Genomic DNA, 27,789 nt, shown 5'->3' with positions numbered 1-27,789 from the left:
TCAACAGGTGCAGAAGTCTGACTGAGAGGAACAGAAAACACCTGACTGGAGCGGAAACATTGAAGGATTGTTCAACTAAATATTACTTTATGACTGATGTAATATGTAATGAATTATCTTATTTGTTTGCTTTTTAAAAAAAAATATTTCCATTCAACCAGAATTAGAAAATAATGTAATGATTTTCATAAAGTTTGTATTTATTTATTACTTTAGTCAGTTTCAGCTTATTTTACAGGCAGCTGGTTTTTTTTCCTTCTTTAATGAAAGGATATGAATAAATATGAGCACAACTGTACATACATACAAGCATACGTACATACTAATACAACATTCTGCGATAAATAAAGTATGTTTTATTTAATTTAGTTTGATTGAATTGATGTGATGTCCATTCTCTACCTGATTCTGAAGAACGTGTCAGATATACATCATGTGTCCTTGCTGGGATCATCTGTGGGAACCATTCCTGCTGTGAAGTTTTGTTGTTTATTTTTTAACCTTGATTTATAAGGTTTGTTCATGGAGCAGACTCTCCCTCCGGACATCTCCACTCTTACGCACCTTTCTGATTTAGAGGAATTATCACAGGGCACATAACCATGACCTTATTCACTTTTTTAAAAAAAATAAAAAATAAACTGGTTGTCTGTCTGTTGCACCTCCTGTTGTGCCAGGATCATACTATAGATAGAAAATCTAAATGAAAAGAAAACTTGAACGAAAATGGGCTGAACTTTGTTATTGATCTGCTTAATGGGGATGTTTTATGATTTTAAACCATAAATTCAGTAGTTATTGTCTGAGTTTAACAAGGTAAAGTAATCCCACCTGTGATTCCCACCCTACGTTCTGGACCTTCATTCACTTTATATTAGACTCAAAAATGCATTTATAATGAATCTACGGTGTCTTTGCTATTCTGCATCCTGTTGCATGTTTATATCCTAATTTGTTCTCTTGCAGTGCTGAAAATGCCAGAGATCCTCTTATTTTTTCCTGTTATGGATTGCAAAATTTGCCAGGATCCAGCTCTAACTTTGATAACCTGCGAAACCTTTTGGAAACTTTTCCTGCATTTTTGGCAAAGCACCTTAGCTATCTATTGTGGATTTATATGCAGATATATTGAAAATAGTCGTATCCCGCAATTGTAAAGCATCTTTTAAAAATGTCTAGATCCAGATGGTGATCCGTATCAATCCCAGATTTATTTGAATCTAAGTTCAACCAAGACCCATTAAAAAAAAAAAAAAAACATGAAAATCTGTGTAGCAGTTTTTGCATGAAGTTGCTAACAAACAGACAGGCACAGTAAATCCTGCACAAACATAACCTACACCACCTTATTATTATTATTATTATTATTATTATTATTATTATTATTATTATTATTATTATTATATTTTATTGTGACAATACATATATACATATAAAGAATACAAAGTAAATAACTAATTCACATTCAATGAAATATTATATCAAGTCTTTGTAAATCACACCTCTTCTTAAGTGTCTTATGAGATATTTTCTTCGGAACCCCATGAATATAATAGATGTGGAAACAAACAATTCCACCTACACCACCTACTTGGCGGAGATAAGAAAACTGATCACCGCTCATCTTTCCCGCCCGGTTGATAGAAAAGGAGCGCACCCACACGTGACTGCTGAGTTTGTACATTTATTCATCTATTAATTTTCCAAACCTTTCAGAGAAAGCTGGTGCCAATCCAAGCAATTACTCGTCGAGAGGCAGGGTGAATATGTAAATGTTATTTATAAAGTTAATTTTAAAACAAATTCCTAGTGACACGTCACCTTTCGTCACCTCCGCACCTGCGCAGACGGAGAAAGAAAGAAAATATGTGGCAGCTGAAGGAAGGAAACGCGGATGTGTCAGAAATACAACAGATATCTTAAATAATTCAACCAGAATCCAGATCATCGACCAGACAGTTATTGATCCTGTTAGAGTCTGAAGACCAGGAGATCCTGACCGCGTCCTCATCTGTCCTCAGAGGGACGAAAAGAAGCGATCCGTGTCCCGACAGACGAGTGGAGCCATGAATCCTGAATAGTAAGTTAATAATCAGCTGGAAATGTTCAGACACACAGGATGGGTAAACTGGTTTATGGAGGTAACATCAGCCAGCTGCAGATACCTCCATAAACCACAACAACACAGTAAGACCTTTTTAGATCTGTCCAGACCCAACCAGTCCTCACCAGTACATGTTCGCCTGTCCAGATACTGGTGTAAGCAAGCTGAACTTTCCCCCAAGGCTCAGAAATAAAGGAACAATCTGTTCGTTTTTCTTTTATCAAGGATTATGTCCTGATGTCAACATGCAAGCAACCTTCAGATTTTATTAGACTGTAGCTGAATGAACAGATTAGCAGTCAAGGATGACTAAATTTCACTGAGACAGCTGATAATCTGAGATTTAAGGAAGGAAAAGACAGATTTCTAAATATACAACATTTTATCCCTGAAGGCATCTTGTTTAGAAAGGATTAAAGACATGAAAGAAGGTAAAAAAATATGTGGAAATGGATTAAGAACAATAAATTATATAAAAAAAGAAAAACTGGATGTGATGTAAGTTACAGGCTGAAATGTGTGCAATCTGATTTATGGGAATGAATGTCAGAGCAACATTGTAAATCATGTGAATCAAATAATTTTCCTCCAGGAATCATAATTCAGATAACAACAACGCCACAGTCTGGTGGAGAAAAGAGACGTTCTCATCCATGTACCAGTAATTTTTCATTTCAAGTCCTGCAGCCTGTAACTTTGTCTACGTTAATTCTCTGGTGTATCACCTCACCTGTTCTCTCATCATCCTGTTTATCCAGCTCAGTGGTTCCCAGTCTGAAGGGGGTCCCCAAAGACCGCAGGGTGTCTCTGAGGCTCCGACTGTACAGAGCCAGTGTGATTTACATTACAGAAATGTCCACACAAGTTGAGGCGTATTGACTTCAGTTTTGGTGTTTCATTCACATGGGACTAATGTTTGGGGAGCCAGAAGCTGCTCCTTATTGTACTGTTTTGGGCCACAGGCCTTCTTCAGACATGCAGGCATGGAGAAGCATCTCCATTTATGCAACCGCTGAGGGATCACCTGACAAAATAAGGTGATTAACCAAAGGTGTCAAAATGTTACCCAACCACCACCAAGAGGGACACTTTTAGAGAGTTCCTCAAGAGAGAGATTAACATTTAACATGGAGAATAATGTAAATATTATCACAGATGATTTGCCTATAAATGTAAATGTATCAGAAAACCATGAGGTATTAAATGGTACATAAAAAGAATGAATGAGGTGCTAGTTTATGAAGAAGTGCCTCTAAATACATATTAAAATGAGGACATTGGTAGAGATCCATCCATAGAGATGTATTTAATATGTATGAGAAGTGTTAAGGTGCAGATTAAGGCTGTGACGAAACGCTTTCATCTCGATTTATTTGATTCCAATTTTGTGGGTGCCAATTCGATTTAAATTGCAATTCTCATGATTCCTTGATATTGCTGATTTTTATAGACATAAAAACAAATTTTAATTTGGAAAAAAACAACACAGTAGCTAGACCATCGTTATGCTGCTATAATGCCCAAGAAGACAAGTAAAAAAAAAAAATCAATATAAACAATAAAAATTACAAAAGTTTTATAATGGATTACTTTATTTATTTTTGATTTTAAAAAAAAAGATTTTTTTTTTGTAAAAAAAAAAAATTCAATATTAAAATTATGATGCAAAAAAATCACGATATTTGATCTTTTGATTCAATTTTCCCACCCCTACTGCAGATGATTGGTGTTTATTTTGAAAATGAATAAATAAATAAAGCTGTATGTTGATACTTAACCTTCGCTTCATACAAGCAGTAAAAGTGGACAAAAGCGAAGCTTATGCCGGAGTGCCATAAAATTACTGTTGCCCCCTCATCGGCATCGGCAGCAAATCCCCATAGACTCCCATGTTAAAAAGGTCAACTTTACAGCAAAAGTACATTTGTTTACAGGCTGCTTCTCAAAACCATTTTAGGTTTAATAGATCGTGTTTACCTTTATGACAGCTGTGGGGGGAGTGATCTTCTTCTTCTTCTTCTTTTTTTTTTTTTTTTTTTTTAAACCCATGCTTTTAGAGGTAATTTTATCTAAAAATCCTGCATAATTATGGGCCTGTCCTTTTTGTTGACAGGTATCCGATGTCCAAGAAGGCGGAGTGTAGCACAACCGCGGTTTTTAACAGTGTAACTTGGCTTAAGCCCACTTACCTCCACTAGCTGGTTAGTTCAGTTAGCTCTGAGCTTCAGGCAGGTTGGCATTCGATAGATGTCAACCATCAATTCCAACACTCAAAACCCCTCTTCCCAGCTCCTATCTTTTTAGCCATTTTTGCATTTTCTCGGAGCAACCGGACACATGACTCTGCCAAGATAACGTCCCGCAAGCTTTTCAGAAACCTACGTCACAGACGCTTGTCCTTTTTTATGCAGTGTATGGTTTCATCAAAGAAAGGGAGTCAACAGAATTCCATCCATCCATCCAGCCATCCATCCATCCATCCATCCACCCTCCAACCCATCCATCCATCCGTCCGTCCATCCATCCATACATCCATCCACCCATCCATCCATCCATCCACCCTCCAACCCATCCATCCATCCGTCCGTCCATCCATCCATACATCCATCCACCCATCCATCCATCCATCCACCCACCCTCCAACCCATCCATCCATCCATCCATCCATTTTCTTCACCGCTTGTTCCAATTATGGGTCACGGGGAAGCTGGATTCCATCCCAGCAATCATCGGGCGAGAGGCTGGGTACACCCTAGACAGGTCACCAGTCCATCACAGGGCTCAACCAGAATGCAACGCGGTTATTTAATTGGGCCGGGTGGTAGGACTCCATGGCTTTTTAGCAGCTGCATAACGAGGGTCCTCTGGGGAAAATTGGGTTGGGAACGACTTATCTAGCTGACACTATACCACTATTACATAGGAAGCACCTTGAAATGTCTAATAGATGATCTAGCATGTCGTCATCATTATTATTTCCTGAAACAGTTCTGTTTTACCGTCACTGAGATTCTCCAGTTGTACATTTTCATCATCAGTGGAGACAAAGACCAGCAGTTAAACAGTGCTGGCTTTAATAACCTGCAGTCACGTCAGGACCAATTACTTAATATTACACAGCATTGTATTTGCTTTTAATCATCAATATCTAATTGGAATATTTATTCAGTTTGTAAAATGTGATATAATTTAGTTCTTTGCATTTTATACGGGTGGCCCTAACCTAATGTAGAAGAAACCCTGTTAAAATATTCTTCTTTTTATTTATTTCAGCGACTACTTGTTCAAGCTGCTCCTCATCGGAGACTCAGGAGTAGGAAAGTCGTGCCTCCTGCTCCGGTTTGCAGTAAGAAGTTTGGGTTTTTTCAGCCTTGTTGACCTGTAAATGTCTTCTCCTGGTGGCGCAGCTCTGTTTTGCTCTATCACTCCGCAGGATGATACCTACACAGAGAGCTACATCAGCACCATTGGGGTGGACTTTAAGATACGCACCATCGAACTGGATACAAAGACCATTAAACTGCAGATAGTGAGTCCACACACTCCCACAAAAACTGTTTAGTGGTGCAGCAGTGAGAAAAGTCCTTCCTCAAACAGTGTCCGGTTGCATCACATTCCCTTTTGGGCTGGTTAAGCGGGCTAATTCAGATCAGAATAAGAATCAAATTGATTTCCATTATGAACATACTGATTGGTGTGTGTTTATGAGAGAGTTGTTGTTCATTGTGATGAATGTTACGTGATTTTATAACCACTAAAAACATTTAAAAAAATTTTTCCTTTCATGTCTTCCAGTGGGACACTGCAGGTCAGGAAAGGTTTCGAACCATCACCTCCAGTTACTACCGTGGAGCCCATGGCATCATAGTTGTATATGATGTTACAGATCAAGTATGTCAAAATCTGGATGGCTGTACTGTAACCCGCCATGCAGGCCAAGACTCAAGAAGCAAGCTCTCACCTCAGTCTGATCTTTAACTCCTTCTCTTTATGAATGCTGTTGTTGTGCAGGAGTCCTATAACAACATCAAACAGTGGCTTCAGGAAATTGACCGCTATGCCAGTGAAAATGTCAATAAGCTGCTAGTGGGCAACAAGTGTGACCTGACAACTAAGAAGGTGGTGGACTATACCACAGCCAAGGTAAGCTGCTGTCAAAATATGCTAACATCCAGTCATTCAGTTAGTAAAAAAAATACAGAAATGGATCAAAGGGAAACTTAAAATTTCAAAAACATAAAAGTAGTAAATCAGTCTGGAAGTAACAAATCCATGGGCTAGGTCTCATTCTGAGACAGGATGTTGCTCATTTTGTAACTATTATGTAAATTGAAGGTGGTCTGAGAGACCCGTTTTATATGTAAGTCAAAGGACAGATCCTGGTCCAAAATTATGCCAAGGTTCCTCAGAATAATTTGATGTTCAAATCAGATAAAAAGAGATGTTTGTTACTTTAAAGTTTATCGAGAGTTGGATGTTAGTCACAAACTCCACTGACTGAATAGAGCAGAGATAATTTGACACCTCTTGTGATCCAACTTCCATAAAGGTATTCTTAGAATAATGTAGCCTCTGTATGGTTGGGATTTATGGTTTTGCCAATCTCTTCTCTTCCCTGACAGGAGTTTGCTGACTCTTTGGCCATCCCCTTCTTGGAAACAAGTGCCAAGAACGCCACTAATGTGGAACAGTCTTTCATGACCATGGCATCTGAGATTAAGAAGCGAATGGGACCTGGAGCCACAGCCAGTGGGGATAAACCTAATTTAAAAATTGAGAGCACCCCCGTCAAACAATCTGGAGGCGGCTGTTGTTAAAAGATCAATCTCATCTTCCCTTCTATTACCAAGACACCTTGTGACATATAAGTCCCCACACTCACCTCTCTCTTGGCAAAAAAAGCGACTAATCAGTCAGAAGAGTAAACTCCTAGAGCAGGGCTACTCAATACAAGGGCTGCAATCCAGCAGGTTTTCAGTGTATTCTTCAACACACCCTGATCAAATTAAATGGAATCTAACAGTGGATGAAGTTTTATACAATGACTTTAGTCAGGTGTATCGGAGCAGGGATACATGGAAAACCTGCTGGATTGCAACCCTTGTAGAACCAACTAGAGTAGACTTGTCCATGGGCATTAAGATCAGCTTGCACATCGAAGCTTGTTACATACTCCATAAGAAGCGAGAACTTTGTTCTTTGCAGGCGCAAGAATGAGAGAAAAGTTCTTTTTGGTCTTGTCATACTTTATGAGAAGTTTTGTCTGCTGCAGGGTAGGGATTACAACAGGCTTTTATGTTCAATAAACCCGGTTATTTTATATTTAACAAGAAACTTTGGCAGCAGCAGGGTGCATTGTGTTTAAATGCCACATGAAAAATGTTCGTATTTCCACCACCTTGATTAGTTCATTCATTCATTCATTATCCTAACCGCTTAATCCAATGAAGGGTCGCGGGGAAGTTGGAGCCTATCCCAGCAGTCCTTGGGTGAACGGCAGGGTACACCTTGGACAGGTCGCCAGTCCATCGCAGACCTTGATTAGTTGTTTTGTCAAAACAATCTATTTAACCAGCATCTGCAAAAATGCAGAAATGGCAACCAATCACACAATACTTCTCTGAGCCCCACAAGAAGTTTTACCAGCCCGATGTGTCGAGAACTGTCTTCTACCATGTCTATGAAAACAAAATGACATTTTCTTCTTGGGGCTTCGAGAACAAGAAAAAAAATCTCTTGCTTCTTGTGGAGGCTTTAGCAGGCTTTAGCCCTTTTCACTGACCCTTTGACAATTCCCCCAGACCAGCCAGCTGAGGAAAATCAGCCCTACTTTGAAACTATGCTATGTGAAAAAAGTTTGGTTAGGATTCATTCAAATTTTGACATCATCCAAACAACAACTACCAAACGCAGCTGGAGTTCAAGTGTTGAAGATGGCAGGAGGAAACCAGACTCTGGGACTATTTTTACTTTCTGCCAAGAGAGCACAATGAAAAAAACCATGGAGGAAACTGGTATTGAGAGAGTAAAACCAGTTAGATAATGTTTAGGTATCACTAGCATACACACACACATAGGTTAGCATGGGTTAAAATCTTACAGCTATACACATTTACTAATTTATTACTCATTGAACAGCGACGTCTTATTTCTATTTACATCCTTCATCTTCCCCCTTATTCATAATCCTCTCAAATTAGCAAGCAAGCTATAAGTAGCTCATTTTAAAGGAAGCTATAGAAGTAGCTGGTTATGTGTTACAAAGCTAGCTAGCTTGTACCTATTTGTAGCTAGCTTTAGGTAGATTACTAAGAGTCATAAACGAGCTATCAAATATTACAAGGGATAAAGCAAGCTAGATAATTGTTGCTTAAAGCTAGGTGTAAGAACATGTAACTAGCAACAAAGGACTTGTTATAGGTTTAGCTAGCTATATGTAGCTAGCTTTCAGCAAACTGTGAATGGAAATCAGCCAGCTAACTACTTGTAGCTTGCTTTAGCCAGATTAGACACCATCTTTAATGATCTATCTACTCCTTTTAATCAGCTCATTGATTAGTGTAATCTGCCTAAACTAAGGGAACGTGTTTTTATAAAATGTGAGATTCATCAAATCATTGCATTTATTAAGAGTTTTACATACATTTATTTCCAAATGACTGATTAGGGAGTTCCTTAATTCAGCTAATGCTGTTTAGGTAACACCACACGCTGACATTATGGCTGTCTGGCAGGCTGTGCTTTTAAGTCTGTAACCTTTTTTTATCTTGCTTTCTAGTAATCAGTCTGTAAATAGTTTCATAAAATGATCTTGCTAAAGGCTGGTGTAGAAGTGTATGAGTTTGCTGGTGATTGATATTTATAGTTTGAACATTTTACTAACGTTCTAGGAGCCTAAACTAACGTTTCGCGTTTGGGCACTTTGTTCAAACTTGTGGCATCCCCGGTTTTTGCTCTAGGTTTAGCCTCTTGTATGATGTTCTACTTAATGTGCAAGTCTGGTTATTAAAAAATGCTATACGCAGATAAATCACAAGTACAGTTCAGACATATTAACTGGCACAAGGTCATACAGAGGAGATTAATTTAATATTATTTCAGAGAGGATAACCATGTTAATTCCATGTAACTGAATCTCAAGTAGCTTTTAACTGATGTATGTCTAGATTTGTCACCACATAGCAGAATATTGTCCTCCATATGAAAATGTAAAAGAAGAAAAGGTTTGGTTTGTTTTTTTTTGTTTTTAAAAAAAAAAAAAAAAAAAAGAATTTGAGTATGTTGAGGAGGAAGAAACATGTTGGCTATCAGCTCTGGTTCTGGAGTTTCAGGGACCGACTGGTCGAGGTTTGCTGACTAAATATGACGTCCCAGCTCACCTCTCCAGCCAAACATCATGAATACCTTCAGACCTTCTCTGGTCGACCCAGATTTTCTTCCTCTGGGTTTATGTAAGAGGAACCTGCATCATGTGAAGCAGGGTATATGAAACACTGGATTTTCTTTGTTTCCAGCTTCACAGCTTGGGCTAAATTTATATTTTCTCTTTGGGATACTGTAACAGTTTTCGGTAGTCTAATATATTCATCTGTTGAGTCATAAGATCATGGGTTGGGGTGGTATTTGATTTACTAAACGTTTTCTTTAAGGCTGGTTTGTATTTTGGGTGGGTAAATGGGGTATTTTATTATTTGCACACTTTTAGAGGTTCTACATAGTGTTTGCTTTTTTAGAAAAAGATGCACAGGAGCTCTTTCTCTCACCCGTCACTTTTTTTCCCCTGATGTGTTTGTTGATTTTAGTGCTGCAGAGTTTGATCATATTTAATTCTGTAAATATTATAAATATATATGTAAGAAAATGATTAAAAATATTAACATCAACACAACAGCTGCCCTGGTATTTTGTGTGTATGCAATGATCTTTTAACAAACATGTTAATACATGTTAAAACATGATAACACTGTCAGAAAGCAACTTAATGACCTTCATAAAAACTGTTGTGTTCAGTGTGGATTTTCTGCAATGCTCTGAAAATGTGTTGGTTCATCAGCAGCAGGCTGAGGAAATGTACTGTGTCCACTGAAAACTAGCTCAAACAACATGACAGTTGTATCCTATTAACAACTAAGCTGAACTGAGCTTGCTGTTTTAAACATCATGACTAGAGGTTTTTTAATAAAGTTCTCAAACACTATGGAGCCAGATCTGTTCCAGATTGTAAACTTGTCTTAAGTTTGTGTGTCTACTCGGAGCTGTGGAAAACCGCTCGAATAAAGTCACAAACAATCTATACAAGACAAATAAACAACTACAAACCAGTTTCAAATCTACCATTAAGTACAATCTCTGAAAAAGTAATATGTCATCAGCAAAATAACTTTTTAACATAAATAACTGCTAAGATTATTTCCAGCTGAATGATTATTCAGACAGCACAGAGAGGGCTCTGGCCAAAGTGATAAATGGCACATATTCGAATACAGACCATGTAAAAACATTATTCCTCAGTGTTGCATCTTATACAGTTGACTGCACTATATAACTGGAGAACTGGGTGGGCCTTTCTGACACTATGCAAATTATTATTATTAATTATGACTAAGTATTTGGTACAAGTACTTTTTGTCAATTGGTCACTTTACATGTGAGCTGACGTGGAGTTTTCAAAAGTTCAATCCTGGGGCCTATTTTGCTTCACATCTACACGCTCTCACTGGCACAGGTCACAAAGAATAACACTTTTATTTGTTTTATTCTATTCTGTAGTCATTTGGCAGAAACTTTCATCCAAAGTGACTCTCATGTGATAAGTGATCAGTTAGGCATAACATTTAACCTAACATAGGACCTAGAAAATAGGCCTTATAGAGGCTTTTAGTAAAAGGGTGAGGAGAATGACTGGATGTGCTTGAATTTCCTTCCTTAAAACAAAAGTGAGGTAACTGTCTTTGACGCCAAATTGAAATGTTTAAGGATCACCACAGAGCTTTATTCTATCCACCCAAAGACCACCAGTCAAGCCAGAAATCAGGGTGAAATGGACCAAATCCGATCACAAAATCAGTCCATTATAACCTCAAGAATCAGTCAAGGGTAAAAGATATGATTTCTCAGCAGGACATATTAATCTTTAGCCAGCCTGATTATGAAACCGTATGACGACTGGTACACCTCAGAATGACGAAGCTGCAGTTTATTCAGAACTCTGCTGCCAGAGTATGAAATTACTAGACCCTAGTGGTCATCTGGATCTGGTTATTTGGATCAGTTCCCAGTCAGAACCAGACATGGAGAAGCAGCAGTCAGCTATGCTCCACATATGTGAAACAAACTTCATGATGTCCTCAGAGCAGCTAAAATGTTTATTTAAACCCAGTTTAAAGACCCACCTGATCTCAGCTGCATTTTATTTAACCCTTTCATGCATAGCGGCCATATCGTGAACACCTATTACAAGAGTTTTTCTTGCATATTGATGAATGACGATGGTATTTTTGTAAATAAACCACTTCAGTGGATGTTAGTGAGTCACCAATACATTTCCACTCACTGGAGAATGAATAAATATATACTATAATTGAACATAATGCAATTACACAAGTTTGCCTTTGCGATAAATAGGAAAAAGAAAATGAAACCGCTATTTATAGAAACTTTATGTAATATAATAAATATTTTATAGCATTTAAATAAATCATGATAAATTAGAAATATCACTAATAAACAAAAAAGTATCATTGCATATGTCTGTAGAGGTAAAATACTGATATTTTTAAAATGTTGCATTGTTTTTTATTAATTCATGGATGAAAGGGTTAAAAGTCCAAATCTGCCGTGTTTTTTTTTAAGCTTGAATTTTTAAACTTGAACATGTTGTAACACTCTTTGTCTAATGATCTTCATTTTTTCTTTCTCTTGTTTTTATTTTAAAATGTGGTTTTTTTTTATGCTTGAATTTTTAAACTTGAACATGTTGTAACACTCTTTGTCTAATGATCTTCATTTTTTCTTTCTCTTGTTTTTATTTTAAAATGTGGTTTTTTTTTTTTATGCTTGAGTCACTCATAGAGTAGTACAATAATTTCGTCAGACTGTAGGTCGGGTGTCTGGTGATGTCTGAGATATCAGTTCACCAATCTCATCACCATTGGTGACCACTGGCAGAACCACTGGTTTGTGTTTAATCTTGATGGGAAATTCATGTAATGTAAGATAAGCTTTATTCTCCAGATTAAACTTAATCAGAAACAACCCCCACCGCCGACCATCTCATTTAACTTTTGACCCTCTCCTACCTCAAACAGCTCCAACTACTTCCCCCAGACATCAGTGAGACATCATGGTGGTGCTAGTAACGTTATCAGTTGATAACAGGAGAACAAAATATAAGCAGACATCTTTCATTTCAACACTATTTATTTACAGTTTCTCCACACACCTCTTCCACTGAAGCCTTGGCATTTACTATTGCTGTTGTTTGATCACCTTAACAGTCATTTTCCTGTACTTGTCATCAACACATTCATATTTCTGTACCAGAACACAGCCTTGACTCTTCTGGCTCCTCCTCAGTTCAGTCCAGTAGCTCACAGGATGGTGCTTCTGCAACCCATGTCTGTGTCGTTTTAGTCAACGGGGCCCTGGAAGATGAGTTTGATGTGGCCCTGCTCCCCTGTCAGCCAGGTACCACAGAAGGGGCAGGCAGCATGGAAAGCATGGGTACCGTGGGGTAGCGGGATCTGGCTCCACCCCACCACTGTCTTTTCTGAACATACGTGGCCACAGGGGCAGAAAGCATGAGTCGGTGGTCCAGCATCCAAGTACAATCCCCCCTCACAGCCTAACCACAGCGGTACATAGGGACCCACCCTCCTGCACATTGGACACTCTCTCTCACCAGTACTGGGTGGTGCTGTGCCCCCTGGGCTGGTGGGCCCTTTCTCCTTGCGGTATCCCCAGTTGTGGTAACCATGTACATGGCCGCAGTTGACATAGACCCAAGGCTGCTTCTTGTCGACAATCTCACGTTGGGCCAAGCTGGGAAATGCCAGAGTGTTGAAGCCCACGGGGCACTGAGGCCGGGCTGCGTTCAGTTCCTGTCGGAGGGACTCCAGCTGTTTAAGGGTGGGGATATGGCGCAATCCAGCCGGGGTTCTCCAGAGCAGGGTAGCCCCACAAAGATCAATTAGAGAGCCATCCTGAAGAGTGTTTGACTCATTTTCAATCTGGAAATGAAAAAATAAGTCAAAATAATGAAGAAGACAAGAAAGGAGAGACAAAATATGATCAATGGGAACAAACTGATGTCTGTTTTTCCTTTCAAACAACCATCCAGCCAACTTCTGTGTCAGCGTCACCTTGTTAAGGTACAAATAAAAACTCCAGTAAGGATGTGTTCACTCTGATCCTGTTCGGTCCAGTTATGTCTACTTTAAATAATTCATTTTCACAAATAGTCCAGTTCATTTGGAGCAATGTGAACCCTGTTTACCTCTGGTTTGGACTAAAGAATGAAACTCTGGTCTGGTTGAAAACTTCTTCTGGTTTGGTTTTTCATTTCAAACAAAAGCAAGCGCAGCTTCTGCTGAACTAAAGAGAGGAAGCGTTGCAGATCAACATGGTGGATTTCTGGCTGCCTCTCCTAAAGTTCATACTGGACAGATTTTACTGAAAACCAATCGTCTAAGTAAAAATATTTGACCCTGAGACTCTGAAGCTTGTTTTACTCTTCCAAAGAAGACTGAGTTTGTTGTGGCTGGTATCAAATCTTTGTGATCACATGACCAATGTTGTTTCAGGCTTTGTAGTTAAAATAAAACACCAGAAAAGAGGTGAATCGTTGGAATCTTTGGTGTTGTGTCATTTGTTATAAATAGAATGAGCTTGTTTTTCCCTCTCTGCTTCATAATGTTGCAAGACCATCAATTGCAAGAGAAATTTGATGGTGGAGAATGTAAATCTAAGAAAATATCCACATGTATGGCGATACTTGGCCTTTCATGATAACATAGTATGGAATGACTCCCTATGACCATTGCAGGAGAATAAATCGTTACAGAAAATGTATTGGTTGTTACAAATGTGATTGTTCAACCTAATGTTAATTAATATCATAATCTATAATAGTTCCAAAATATTTTCATGTTATCTTGTGTCAGTGGGTGAATGTGACATGTAGTATTATGAAAGTGTTTTGAGTGGTCAATGTATGACTAAAATATGTTATATAAGTACAGTAAATTTACCATCAATAGTCAATTTCTATGCTGGATCCTTATCAGATTTCATTTTTGCATCCATGTATCGTACCATGAAAACAAATTAAGACAAAGCTGCTGAGGTTTGAATTTATTGTTTTTGTGTTGGAACTTGGATGAATAAGATGTGTGAGTTGTACGGAAAGGAACATTTTTGCTGGTGGAAAGAGGCTTTATCAAAGTAAAGGGAGCATGACAAACTCCCAAGTTGCAACTATTATCATCAGTTTCCATCCTTTTCTTAGTTACAAAACAATAACTCAGACAGCTCCTGTCTACCTTCACTCCTTTATCCAGAGCTACACTCCCTCTCGACAGTTACACTCTACCAATGAAAGACGACTCGTGTTACCACCAACTAAACTGGGACTAAATCACTAGCCAGACTCTTTTCCTCTGTTGTGCTACGACGGTGGAATGACCCGCCGAACTCTGTCCGATCTGCAGAGTCCTTATCGGCTTTTAAGAGCAAGCTGAAGACTTGTCTCCTCAAGGAGCACTTCTGCACTTAGTTTAACTATATTTGTCAGAGGAGTTGGAGAACTTAGCCCAGTTATTTGCAACAAATATTGTGGTATTTATTCTTTATTTTCTAACATAGGGAATATTGTGGGGTGTTGTTGGAGAAATTATTATGGGTTTTGGTTTGTATTAAGTATTAGACATATATGCATTGATTGTTCATTGTAAGAAGACGGTTGACTCTTAGATGTATTACAACTTCTCAAGACCAGAGTATTTTCCACCACAGTGTGAAGAAAAAACAAAACACGTGACATGACATGTCAACATTTGCGTCCAACTGGACTCCAGCAGCCCACCAGCATCTTCCTATGATGTCCTCTACTGTTTGATTTCATGCTTGTGTTGTTCTCACTCTCACATATAAGTTGCTTTGGAGAAAAGTGTCTGCTAAATGACTGTAGATTAGAACAGAATGTAGTTAAAATCGTTAATCATTTTTTATCTATTTAATCTGATTTAATTTGACTAAATTATGCAAAGTCTGTTTATCATATCTTCATAACTGTATTTGTTTGTAATAAATGTTAATAAATCTGTTTTTTACTGCCAAGTGTTTATGATTCTTTCACTTTTCAGTAGGAGTTTTCTGAAAACAAGCCAGAGCAAAACAACTCTCAGAATTAGACTTTTAATATGCCCTGATTGGATATTTTATAGTGTCTGACTTCCGTCTGGTTCCTCTAAGAAATAATTTGATGCAGTTTTAGCACTAATGGATGCCTTTGTGGGCAACACTTCTCAGTTCAGTTAGTTAAATATTATATGTAGATCAATTATTTAAAAATGCTCTAAATAAAGCTTTTTTCTAACCAAATGCAGGCCTGACAATGTGCTTCTCTTTCACACAAACTTTAATGTCTACATAGAACTTTGAATGTATCCGGAATATCTGCGATTTTGGATTTAATGTTGTGTGATGGACTTATCTATTATAACAGAGACCACGTGGTACCTTGTATAAACATTCGTATCACAGTTACACTCATAAAGTTATGAAATATGCTGTAAAATGTGCAACAATTAACTTGTTGACTTCTTTTAGCTTATTTAAAACTAAAATCTACATGGTGAGGTATGTTATAAACACACCATCCACTATATCAGCTCCACCTTTTCACCTCTTGTTACCACAAATATCTAATTAGCCAATCACATGACAGCAATTCACTGCATTTAGACATGTAGACATGGTGAAGACTAGTTGATAAAGTTCACACCAGGTTCACACTGAGCATCATAATGAGGAAGAAATGAGATTTAAGGGATTTTAAATAAGAATCATGGTTGTTGGTCTGAGTATTTCAGATGTTGCTGATCTGCTGGGATTATTTTCACACACAACCATTTTACAGAAAATGGTCTGAGAAAGAGAAAATATGTAGTGAGCAGCAGTTTTCTGGACCAAAAGGGACAATGGCCAAACTGGGTGGAGAGGATAGAGAAATAAGCACCGGTTCCAAACAAGTAACCAGAATAACAAGTTTGAACACACAACACGTCCAACCTTGAAGCAGATGGTCTCCAGTAGCAGAAGACCACACCAGGTGCCGCTCCTGTCAGCTAAGGACAGGACACTGAGGCTACAGTTCACACAGACTCAGACTGGACAATAGAAGATGGAGAAACGTTACTGGTCTGATGACGCTCCATTTCAGCTCCACTTTCACATGGTAGGATCTGAACTTAGAGGAATGAGATGAAAGCATGGATCCATTATGCCTTGGATCAACACTGATACCGGTGATGTAATGGTGGGGGGAATAATTTCTGAGGAACGTTTCCAACACCTTGTTGAATCTAAGGCTGTGTTCACACCAGACCTTCTGATTTAAATTCCAGCTTGGAAAGTCAAGTTCATTTGGGAAGGTGTAAATGTCCAGATGTCATCCTCAATATGTGTGTCTCAGCCTGCTTTCAGTGACAACAACACAAAGGGTTGGTAGGTTCAACGCAGGGCACTGAACCCACCTACATATGTGCATGTAGCACAATAAGCTTGCTTTGTTGAAACTGAACTGAATCCCCAATCAGAACGAGACTAGAGGACTATGAGGAGTGAATGCACCCTGCAGCAGTTTTGAATTAAAAAGGGGGTCTGCTGTACAAACCACAAAGACAGACTGATCTACCAACCAAAGGTTTCTCCCACATCTTACCAGTTTCCCTCTTTGCTGGGCAGAGCGGGTTTCTCTTAGCGCGAAGACGTTTCCACAGACCGAGATTTCCCTCCAGACACCGGGAGCCGGCTCAGACACAAACTCCCCTGTTGGATGCATGACCAGGACTCCGTTGGTGGTGAGACCATCCATCAAGCCGTCTGAAGTTCTCCACTTAGCAGCCCGTTCCTGAGGGACAGCCCCCCCACCACAAATGCATCAGAAACACACAGAGAAGAGACGTTTGTGCGAAGGAATTACGTACGGAATAAATAATGTACTAATACACGAACACACACCAACAGCTGGTAATAAACACGTTCTTCCTTCCTGAATTTTCAGAGTCACATATCTTTCAAAGGGCCAAAGCCTTGAGATTTGGTTCAGTAAACATTTCCAGAAGCTAAACTCTGCTTTAGAGAAGATAATTATTTTCCACTAGATGAGTTTCTTCAAAGTGTAAAACACAGTAAAACAAGACTGACCCCGAGGAAGATGTTTTTGGAAGAATCGAAGCCAGCAGCGTAGATGCGGGCTGTATAGGGAGCGCTGCGTTCACACATGATCCGGCAGGCGTAGCGAGAAATGGTGCTTTGGGCTGACTGGCCTCCACCTCCGCCCTCCCCTGCTGCACCTCCACCCTGACCACTGCTGCCGGCTGTATCAGTGACCACAAAGTCAATCATGCTCTCTGTGGACCTACCAATCTGAGAACAGAGAGGGACAAAAACCATCAATTGGCGTCATGAAGCAGAACACAGTAAACCAAAACCTTCCCGAGCCAACGTTGGGTGGGACTGGATGGTCTTTGTGTTCCTTCATCATCCAACCATCACAGCCGCACAGATGTTCCTGTTTCATCTGTAGACTTTCTGCGTCGAATTAAACTAGATTCTTTTCATTTCACAACCTTGTCAGATTTTTAACACATTTTAGGCAATATTCACTTTTTGAAAACAATGTTACTATATTTTCGCTAAAGAACATTAACTATAACTTCTGTGGATTATCATCTTAACATGTACATTAGCTCCACAGGTGCAATATTTAAATTGTTTTAGTAAAAATCTGATGTGAATCTATATGAATCTTTACGAATCCATCTGAACAGTATGGGCTCAACATGAGGACATTTTGTAAATGAATGTTTGCAAATAATGTTTGTATTTGTAAATCAAGTTAAGTCATCCTGCAAGAAAATAAATAAATAAATAAATAAATAATAGTTTGTAAAAGAAAAAGATCTGTGTGGTGGTAAAAAAAAGATTGCTGGAGCACAGTAGATGAATCAGTTTTTTCCACAGCCACCTCTCCCCCCCCGCTGGCCCAAAGGAGCTGCTGTGAGGAGCAGAGCTGGACACGGCCGACAGAACTACCAAGAGCCGCAGGTATGAAGACTGAAACAAAAATTTGCACCTTCAGTCTTAGCCGCTGTTTTGTGTTTCACCTCTCTGGAGTGGATGCTTGCTAAAGAGCTTCTGTTCTTTTTCCACAAGTGCAAATATTGAAATAAAAAACCATTAATCCATTTTTGCACATTTACTAATTTGAATATTTTAAGCCGATCGATTGTGTTTTTGCTGAACAACTAAACTTGATCTGCGATGCACTGGCGAGCTGTCCAGGGTGTTCCCTGCCTTTCGCCTAAAGACTGCTGGGATAGGCTCCAGCGTCCTGCGACCCTTCATCTGACTAAGCGGTTAGGATGATGAAACAATTAATGACTAAACTTGATTTCCAATAATAAACTTAAATCATTTGCAAACATTCATTAACAGTTGAAAAAGCTTTATGTCTATATTGAGCCCATAGAACGGTCCGATCTGAATTGATCAGAATATGATCTGAATTCATGTAAAAGGATTGATCTAATCTCTCCGATCTGAATTAATCTGAACGGTACAAACTGAATTGATCTAAATGATCCAATCAGAACTGATTTGAATGGTCCACTCTCAATCAATCTTAAAGTCTGATCTGAATTGATAAAAATGGTCTGATCTGAAAACTCTGAACTCAATCTGAAAAGTACAGGCAAAATCCATGAGGACTGTTTGATCTGAATCAATCTGGACAGTCCAGTCTGAATTGATTTGAATGATCTGAATTGATATGAACAGTCTGCTCTACACGGTACAATCTGAATTAATTAGACGTATCCTACCTATCTTATCCTGTTCTATTAATATGAACGTTGGGATCAGAATCTATTAAAATGGCCTGATGTGAATCAGAACAATCCCATGTGAATGGTTCAATCTGAATCAATTAGAATGATCTGATCTGAATTGATTACAGAAGATTTGACGCTACAATGTCAATCAATCTGAATGTTTCAGTCAATATCAATTAGAAGGATTTGATCTGAATCGATCCGAAAGGTGGGATCTGAATCGATTAGAATTGTAAAATCTGAAACAATGTGAAAAGTCTAAAATAGTCCAATCACAATAGTTCATTCTGAGTGGTTTAGAGGGTCTTGTCAGAGTCGACCTGAATGGTCCGATCTGAGTGGTCACATCTGAACTGATTAAAAGGGTACAATCTAAATCTATCGACATGATCTAATCTATATCAAATCAAAAGATTCTACCTGAGCAGTCCGATCTGAATACATCTGGAGTCATCGGAAAGAATTCCTCTCAGCTGATCAGAAGGGTCCAAGCTGAATCAAGCTGGACAGGCCTCCACATTTTTCAGGGTTTTGTCGTAGTTCGCATGTGGACACTCACCTGAAACATGTCTGTGTTGATGTCATGCGTGTACTCCACAATGACAGAGTGGCTCCTAGACAGTGTGTAGGAGATGCTGTGCTGGCTTTTGTTGCTGAGTGCCTGCCAAAAGAGGAGAGATGATTTAGGACAAGAAGAGCTGGAAGTCTGGCCTCCAGCAAAATGGACCCAGTGGACATTTTGTGGTTTAGATTACGGTGTGATTCATCCGGCTGTCATCGATCTCACTTATTGTTGGGGTGGAAGGAGGTCATTTAATGTTAAAAGGGGGTGATTCAAGCACTGGGTCATGTTTCGAGTATATCTCCAGTTAACACTTTCAGTCTGAGCTTGATGGCATGGAGCCATGCTGTTGAAAGAGACATCTGGATGGGAGCAGATGTTGCTGTAAAACCTCCATGTGCTTTTCAGCACTGATGTAGCTTCACACATGTGGAAGCTAATGGAGCCCATCCCAGCAGAGATGCAGGTTTTTGATCTGACCACTGATAACAAGCTGGATGCTCCCTCTTCTCTTTAACGTGTCCTGTTCCATCCATCTGAGCACAGAGCAGTGTTTCCCAGTGCTGAGGACATTTTAAGTTAACTTTGGTCCAGAGAGGATGGTGTGTTTCGGATCCTGGATTTCAGGATGAACTGTGTTTATAGATATTGATTTCTGGAAGTCTTCCTGTTATTGACCTGTTACAATGAATCTAATTAGTTGTCAGATTTGCATCATAGAGCTTTAACCTCCATGTGTGGACTTCAGGGCACAAAGTTCTGTAGGGGGTGTTGAGGCCAAGCAGTGATTTCCAGTAGAGAAACCTCTTCAGTGTCGTATTGTGATGAGCCCATGTCGTGATATGCAGCAGAGTCGGGGTTTAATGCTGTAATGGCTGATGGCCAGCAGCATCTAGTCCTGTCCCATGCACACAGAGATTCCTCCTGATTCTCTGAATCTTTATTTGATATTTATGCACTGAAGATCTTCAAAGTCTTCACAATTTTACACTGAGAAACATTTTTTCTGAAATCCTTTTTAGACGTTTTTAGGGATTGGTGAACCGTTTTCCCTCTTTATGTCAGAAAACAGACTTTCTCAGATGATCAGTCTATTTTACATTTAGCTCCTGATGAGTAATGAGTGTTTGCAGCCAGCTTCTTCTTTTTCCCAGAGATACACGGTCTCTTCAGCTGCTGCCAGTTTTTCACTGCTTTTCAGGGACAAGTCACTGCAAAGATGTTCTAACAACTGGCCCAAGTGTTTTTCAGATGGTTTAATCTCCAGCAAAACGTTTGGGGGCACAAAAATTTAACTAAACTAAAAAACAAAAGAATAAAAATATTAATATGATGATACTCTGTCATCAAAATTCTTATTCATTCTACTAAAACGTTTCTGAACTCTGCTAATATTTATAACAATGACAGAAAAGTTGTGTTATTTACTCAAAGTTCATTTATATGAGCATGATTGCTTTAGTTTTTAAATAGATACACAAATTAAAATCGATTATTTAACTACTGTGAAACCTTTTCATTATTTACTTATGCTGTATGTCATGCTCTTTTAGCTTTTTTCCAAGAAGTTGTTTATAAAATATTTTATTATTTAATGTTTCACTCTTGTGATCATTTAAAATGATCCTCTATCACAGAACATTGCGTATTATTTCAGGGGTATTTGTTGTGAAAAGGTTTTTCGTGTTTAACCTTACTCCAGTATCAGTAAAACGTCGTCAGGAAAAGCAGAAAACTGTAGTTTATACCTTTGACACCAGAGGAGTCGAGATGTTGTGGATGACATCAGGTTTGACCCCGTTGGCTTTAGGTCTCTTGTAAAGGGCCAGCCGACTTCTTCTGCGACCTTTGTCTCCACTGGCCAGCGACCCATTGTGTCTGTGATGCGGCAGCAACAAAAGCCAAATAAAGATGTTTTAGTATGAATGCAAAAGGGATTATTAACTTCCTGGGACTAATGCACTCATTCTTATGACTATGAAGTCCTAGGGGCCCTGTACTGATTCCTAGGACTACTTCAGTAAGTTATAGAACCACTATACTAATTACTAGCCCTACTGTACTCATCCCTATATGAGTTTTACTAATTTTCATTCATTTGTTTATTGTCATTGTCCACTTAAGGGTAAAGGGCAAGCTGGAGCCCTTCTCAGCAATCATCAGGTGAAAGGCAGGATACATCTTGGACAGGTTGACAGTCGCCACCTTTCCTTTAAACAACACTTAATAAGCATTCAGAAACTCCTCACAGGGCCAACAGGGAGGGACAAACAGCCATTTTTGCTCACAATCATTCCTAAGGAGAATTCAGAGTGATTAGTTCACCTAACACACATGTCTTTGTAGGTGGGAGGAATCCGGCATACCTGGAAAGAACCCACACATACACAGGAGAACATGCAAACTTCACACAGAAAGGCCATCGTTCAAACCTCCCTGCAGCTGAGGATCGAACCAGCGACCTTTTTCCTGTGAGGCCGCAGCTAGACTCTAGAACAGGGGTCTCCAACTCCGGTCCACCTGCTGTGGTACCCCACTGTGACACACCTGACCCAAATCAAAGCCACATTAACAGGCAGGTGCAGAAGATGGCAACAAGTTGTCGGCGAACTTCTTCATTTTTAAACAAGTGTGTTGTAGCAGGTAAACAGTAAAACCTGCAGGACGGTAGATCACCATAACTGGAGTTGGAGACCCCTGCTTAGGACTTCTTTACCTCAGTAATTCCTCGGCGTACTTTACTTATCCATACCACTGCTGTAGTAATTCCTAGGACTTCTTTACTCCATCCTGGGGTTTTCACTGTGATTTCCGTCTGAGGAAAGACCATTTATATTTTCTACTGTGTTCCAGGTGAATTTACTCTGACACAGTAAAATACATCTCGATTCTTACACTTGTGTAGTAATCTCACATACCTCCACTTTCATTGGAAACTGAGTCTAGAGGTCTGAGATGGAGGCGAAGTGGAAAAGTGCGCTGTGGTCGGACAAGTCCACATTTCTAATGGTTATTGGAAATCATGGACATTGTGTCCTCCCGGCCAAAGGGACAAGAGACAATTCGAATTGTTATCCGTGCCAAGATCAAACCCTTCATCTGTGATGGTACTGGGAGTGTTTTAGTGTCCATGACATGAATAACTTGTACATCTGTGAACGCACCATTAATGCTGAAAGGTACATACATGTTTACATATGCTGCCATCCAAGCCTGTCTTTTTCAGGAAGTCCCTGCTTATTTCAGCAAGACAATACCAAGCCACGCTTCGCACATTGCAACAGCACGGCTTGGTGGTAAAGGCGTGCAGGTACTAGACTAGCCTCCTGCAGTCCAGACCTGTCTCCTGTTGAAAAATGTGTCACATCATGAAGAGCAAAATACCCCAACGGAGTGCTGAGCAATTAAAGTTGGACATCAAGTGAGAAGGGAAAGAATTCCACCTACAAAGCTTTAAAAGAAGTTAATGTCTTCAGTTCCCAAGTTTTAAGTGTTAAAAGGAAAGGTGATGTAACACAGTGGGGAACATGACCCTGTGCCAACCTTTTGTGGAACATGTTGCAGGTATCAAAATACGTGAATATTTGCAAAAAAAACAACAACGTTTTATTAGTTTAAACAATAAATCTACCATCTTTGTGGTTTATTCAGTTGAATAAAGGTTAAAAAGAATTTGTAAATCATTGTATTCTAGTTTTATTTACATTCCAACTTCATCTAAATTAGGGTTGTAATTCCTTTCCTTTAAATATGCTGTTGTGAAAAAAATGGACATTTCTCTGATGCAGCCGCTCTCCTGTATTCACAGGTTCCCGTGTTTCTTTCACCCTCTAGAGAACCAGAGAATGGATCAATAGTTTAATAAACGAAGACTAATAGTTTAAAAAAAACAAAACAAAATGAGAACACAAGAGGATTTAAAAGAGGATTTAAATAAACATTATGATACATACACAGTGCATGTAAAGTTTGTTAGAAACATGATCTCACCCCAAGACAATGAGCTCGCCGTATTTGACAGGCTCCTTGATCTCAGGAAAGACTCCTTCGTTGGTTTGTGAGCTGGAGCCCAGCGGGGGTGAGGGCTGGCTCTTGTTGCAGGATGGGCGCAGCTCCAGAGATGGGGTGGGACACAGCGCCTCTGAGCTACCCTCCAAAACCATGCCCACTGGCCACAGCTGGAGTTAACTGGTAGAGAAACAGAAAACATGAGAAAATCCTGAAGAAGGGATTAGTCCAGATGAGACCAGATCGCTTTACTGGTCTCATCAATAGAGAGGTTTGCAAAAGTACAGAGCAGCATTATATGTGCCGTGCTATGTATCCGAGAACATATTCAGACTATGTTTTAGGCAGGAAGACAGATAGTATGAAATAGTACTGTAAGAGGTTGTGGTGAAGAAGGCGGACTAGAAATTTCCTGATCAGCAATGTGACCTCAGACATCTAGCAGAGGTTTTTAACCCTTTAAGGTCTGGTCTACCATTTGGTGGAGGTAAATTTGCAGTGACTCTGATTAATTTCTTTTTTTTTTTAAATGTGGAAATAAACTTGTCTGAGAATCTCTAATTGGTTTGGGTTTGTTAAAACACCACTGTTCTAAATTTCAACAATGTCCTGGTTGTTACATTATTATTAACTTCTTCTTTTTATCTCAAACGTTTGCCCAAAAAAAAAAAAAAAAAGTATTCTGCTTATTCTTGTCCCAAACAAACAGAAAAACATTTTTCTCCGGCCTTTTTCTTCGTGTGAAAGTCAAACGGTTAAGGCAGCTTTGATCTGACTCAGTCTCTGACTACTGGAATGATCGAATGCCACAGACGCCAATAAAAACCTGGTGGACGACCAAAACACAAGGAAAAAACAGTATTTATTGTGATGCACTGACCTGGCTTGTGACTGTATCAAACCTGTTTATTGCTGCTGCATAAAGAAGATTAACTGAACTGAAACTTGTAAAACTGAAGATGAAAGTTGTGGCGGTGCACGGTGTTCACTGGTGCTCATGAATCATAGATTTCTCTGGTTTTTCTGTTTTGTCATATTCCCACAGCAGGACAGACAGAAAACAGGAGAAGCAAACCTAGTCTTCCAGTTTGTAGGAATACTGACCAGAGTTCAGAAACATCACACTAAATCCAAAGTGGAGACGTTTATGTGTTTACAAGATTACATAAAAACAGATAGAATTAAAAAAAAGGGGTGAAACAAAAGACAAAAGCATACAATAATGACATAAAAAGTCTCAGAGAGCCGACTATTGGTCACCTTCACAACAAGGTCTATAAATATTTCAGAGGTTTCTGCTCCACCAACATCCTCAGATGTAGATGACTTAAAATAGCAGCAGGATGATGTATGAAAGGAAAGGCACGATGGCGGTGGATGAGTGTAGTGTTGATAGGAAGGAGGAGGAGGAGGAGTAGGTGGAAGTGATGTTAGGAAGGACACGTGATGCTGCAGCAGAGCTTAAATCTAACCGTGGTGATGTGGATGGTAAAGGGCAAGGAAGGAGGAGACTGTGTAATAACAAGCGTGGGAGTGGCCAGATCTGGCAGGATGATGGATTGCCTGTTCTGGGCCACACATATACGTGATCAACCCACAACCACATGGTGGGGGAGGAGAGAGAAATGAAACAAAGGAAACATGTCTGACAAAAGAATGAAGGACCAACACTAAATGGATGAAAGACATGCAGTTTAATAGAGACCAAAGGAGGGAGAGGAGGGTCTAGATCAGATATTGTGAAGTCTGGATGTGATGTTGGTTAGGTCCAAACACTGGGTTGGACCCCCCCCCCTTTCCTCCAGAAATGCACTGGGGTCATAGATTTAACAAGGTCGTGGAAACATACCTGATGGAATTTGCTCCGTACTGACATTAAAGCATCACACAATTGCTGCAAATTTGCAAGTATGGTGACTCTAGAGACCACTGAAGTACAGTGAACTCGTTGTGTTCTAGAAACCAGCTGAGTTGAGCTTTGTGACAAGATGCAACATCCTGCTGGAAGCAGCCATCAGAATATGCTACGTTGTGCTCATAAAGAGAAGGGCATGGTTAGCGACAATGCTCAGTCTGAGGGGGAAGAAGATATCATTGATCCAAAGCAGGATGGATCAATTCAATTCAATTCAATTCAATTCAACTTTATTTATATAACGTCAAATCACGGCAATGCCATCTCAAGACGCTTTACAGACAGAGGGGAAAACATAATGAAGGCCAATTCATAACAGCCTATATAAGGAAACCAACAGATTGAGTTGAGTTTTACTCAATCTCCCATCCTGAGCAAGCACACTGGCAACAGGATCAGGACGTTGTGTTTAGAGATAGAGGTAGAGAGATTACCAAAACACAGTGAGGAAACCATAGTGTGTGTTCAGTCTAAGGCAGAGGTGTCCAGCTCCGGTCCTGGAGGGCCAGAATCCTGCAGGTTTTCTATGTTTCCCTGCTCAGACACACCTGATTCAAATTAATTAGTAGTAGAGCTTAAATAGTTGTGCACGTCATTGGCTGTTTGATCCATTTAGTGGAAGCTAGATGTGTTGGAACAGGAATACATGGGAAACCTGCAGGACAGCGGCCCTCGAGGACCGACTTTGGACACCCCTGGTCTAAGGCTTCTTCATATCCAAGGCAAGATACTGGAAACACTCCAGCAAGCAGTCATCGGCCTCCAGAACAAGGCACAATCTTTACCACCGCCAAGGAGGTTATGTTTTTACTGGCAATTATCTCTTTGCTTGTCTGTTTGCGTTGAAGATAACTCAAAAGGTTATGGACGGATTTTCATGAAATTTTCAGGAGTTGTTGGAAATTAAGTGGTTTATTTTTGCTGCTGATTCGGATCACAGTTGGGAAAATATGGGGAGAACTGTGACCCTTGGAGGGGGTTGGTGCTCCGCGTGCGTTTCTAGATTAATTATTTATTATTGTTTTTATAAATCAAAAGAAAAACAACTACAGTTTCTCTCTGGTATTCATTCATTCATTATCCTAACCTCTTAGTCTGATTAAGGGTCGCGGGCAAGCTGGAGCCTATCCCAGCAGTCTTTGGGCAAAAGGCAGGGTACACCCTGGACAGCGCGCTAGTCCGTTGCAGGGCCACACAGAGACAAACAACCACTCACCCTCACACTCACTTCTATGGACTATTTAGAGTAACCAATTAACCTAACATGCATGTCTTTAGACAGTGTGAGGAAGCCGGAGTACCTGGAGAGAACCCACGCATACACCGGGAGAACAGGCAAATTCCACACAAAAAGGCCACTGTCCAAGCCTCGCCCCAGCCGAGGATCGAATCTTGCTGTGAGGCCACATTGTTAACCACTATTCCACCATGCAGTCCCTCTCTGGTATTATTAAAGTGTATTTTTTTCTGTGTGAACAGCATTGTCCCATCAAGAACAGTGGCAGACTGCTCTACTGGAACGGCAAGTTAAAATAGCAGATAATTATTGGATAACTGGGAAATTTGGCTCTGTGTTTTACCCATCGTAGACTGAAAAGTATATTTTAGCTACCAGGGATAATTTAGGGGGGCTTAACGGCCTTGCTTAGTCGCACACAGTGATTGATCTTCACTATCAAGCCAGGACTCCAACCAGGATTCTGAGATCCAGCCTGTATAACCAGTAGGCCACCGCTTCCCTAACCAGCCAGATGCAGTTAGCTTAGAAGAAGTCAGAGATCGTTGTGTTAGTTAATGTGTAGATCAGGGATACTCATTTCAGTCTTATGAGAGCAACAGTCCTGCAGGTTTTCAATGTTTCCCTGCTCCAACACACCTGACGTGAACTAATGAGTCATTGTGCAGAACTTCATTGACTACTGGGTCCATTTTGGATCCATTCTGTAAGGACTTTTAACGAAGAACACAACGCTATGATTGCTATTCTAACATCTCTACCACCATTGACCCTGGGACCTTACATCTAGTCTAACTGGTGCCTACACTGCCCCACTGGTTTTAATAATATATTGCTGCTTGTGAAAAG

The 27,789-nt window shown here is 39.7% G+C and overlaps 2 protein-coding genes across 2 annotated transcripts; one reads left to right on the top strand and one right to left on the bottom strand.

Annotated features, from left to right (window-relative positions):
* The first annotated feature begins 1,867 nt into the window (after window positions 1-1,867).
* On the top strand, window positions 1,868-9,924 carry rab1ba (zRAB1B, member RAS oncogene family a). The gene is made up of 6 exons (XM_079257579.1): window positions 1,868-2,080; window positions 5,378-5,450; window positions 5,538-5,633; window positions 5,900-5,995; window positions 6,116-6,247; window positions 6,727-9,924. Exons 1-6 carry the CDS (start codon window positions 2,067-2,069, stop codon window positions 6,919-6,921), a joined length of 606 nt encoding a protein of 201 aa, XP_079113705.1. The 5' UTR covers window positions 1,868-2,066; the 3' UTR covers window positions 6,922-9,924.
* Window positions 9,925-12,732: 2,808 nt separating this feature from the next.
* On the bottom strand, window positions 12,733-23,955 carry peli3 (pellino E3 ubiquitin protein ligase family member 3; the record flags this gene model as incomplete). The annotated part of the gene is made up of 6 exons (XM_079257578.1): window positions 23,771-23,955; window positions 21,529-21,658; window positions 19,778-19,879; window positions 17,531-17,752; window positions 17,046-17,234; window positions 12,733-13,332 (listed from the first exon to the last, which is right to left on the bottom strand). The coding sequence occupies exons 1-6, from the start codon at window positions 23,941-23,943 to the stop codon at window positions 12,733-12,735; spliced, it is 1,416 nt and encodes a 471-aa protein (XP_079113704.1). The 5' UTR covers window positions 23,944-23,955.
* Between the last annotated feature and the right edge of the window lie 3,834 nt (window positions 23,956-27,789).

The sequence above is a fragment of the Telmatherina bonti genome, assembly GCF_933228915.1.
Source record: "Telmatherina bonti genome assembly, chromosome: 18".
Lineage (NCBI taxonomy): Eukaryota > Metazoa > Chordata > Actinopteri > Atheriniformes > Telmatherinidae > Telmatherina > Telmatherina bonti.
The sequence above is the reverse complement of the archived record's forward strand: the minus strand, read 5'-3'. Positions and strand labels throughout refer to the sequence as shown.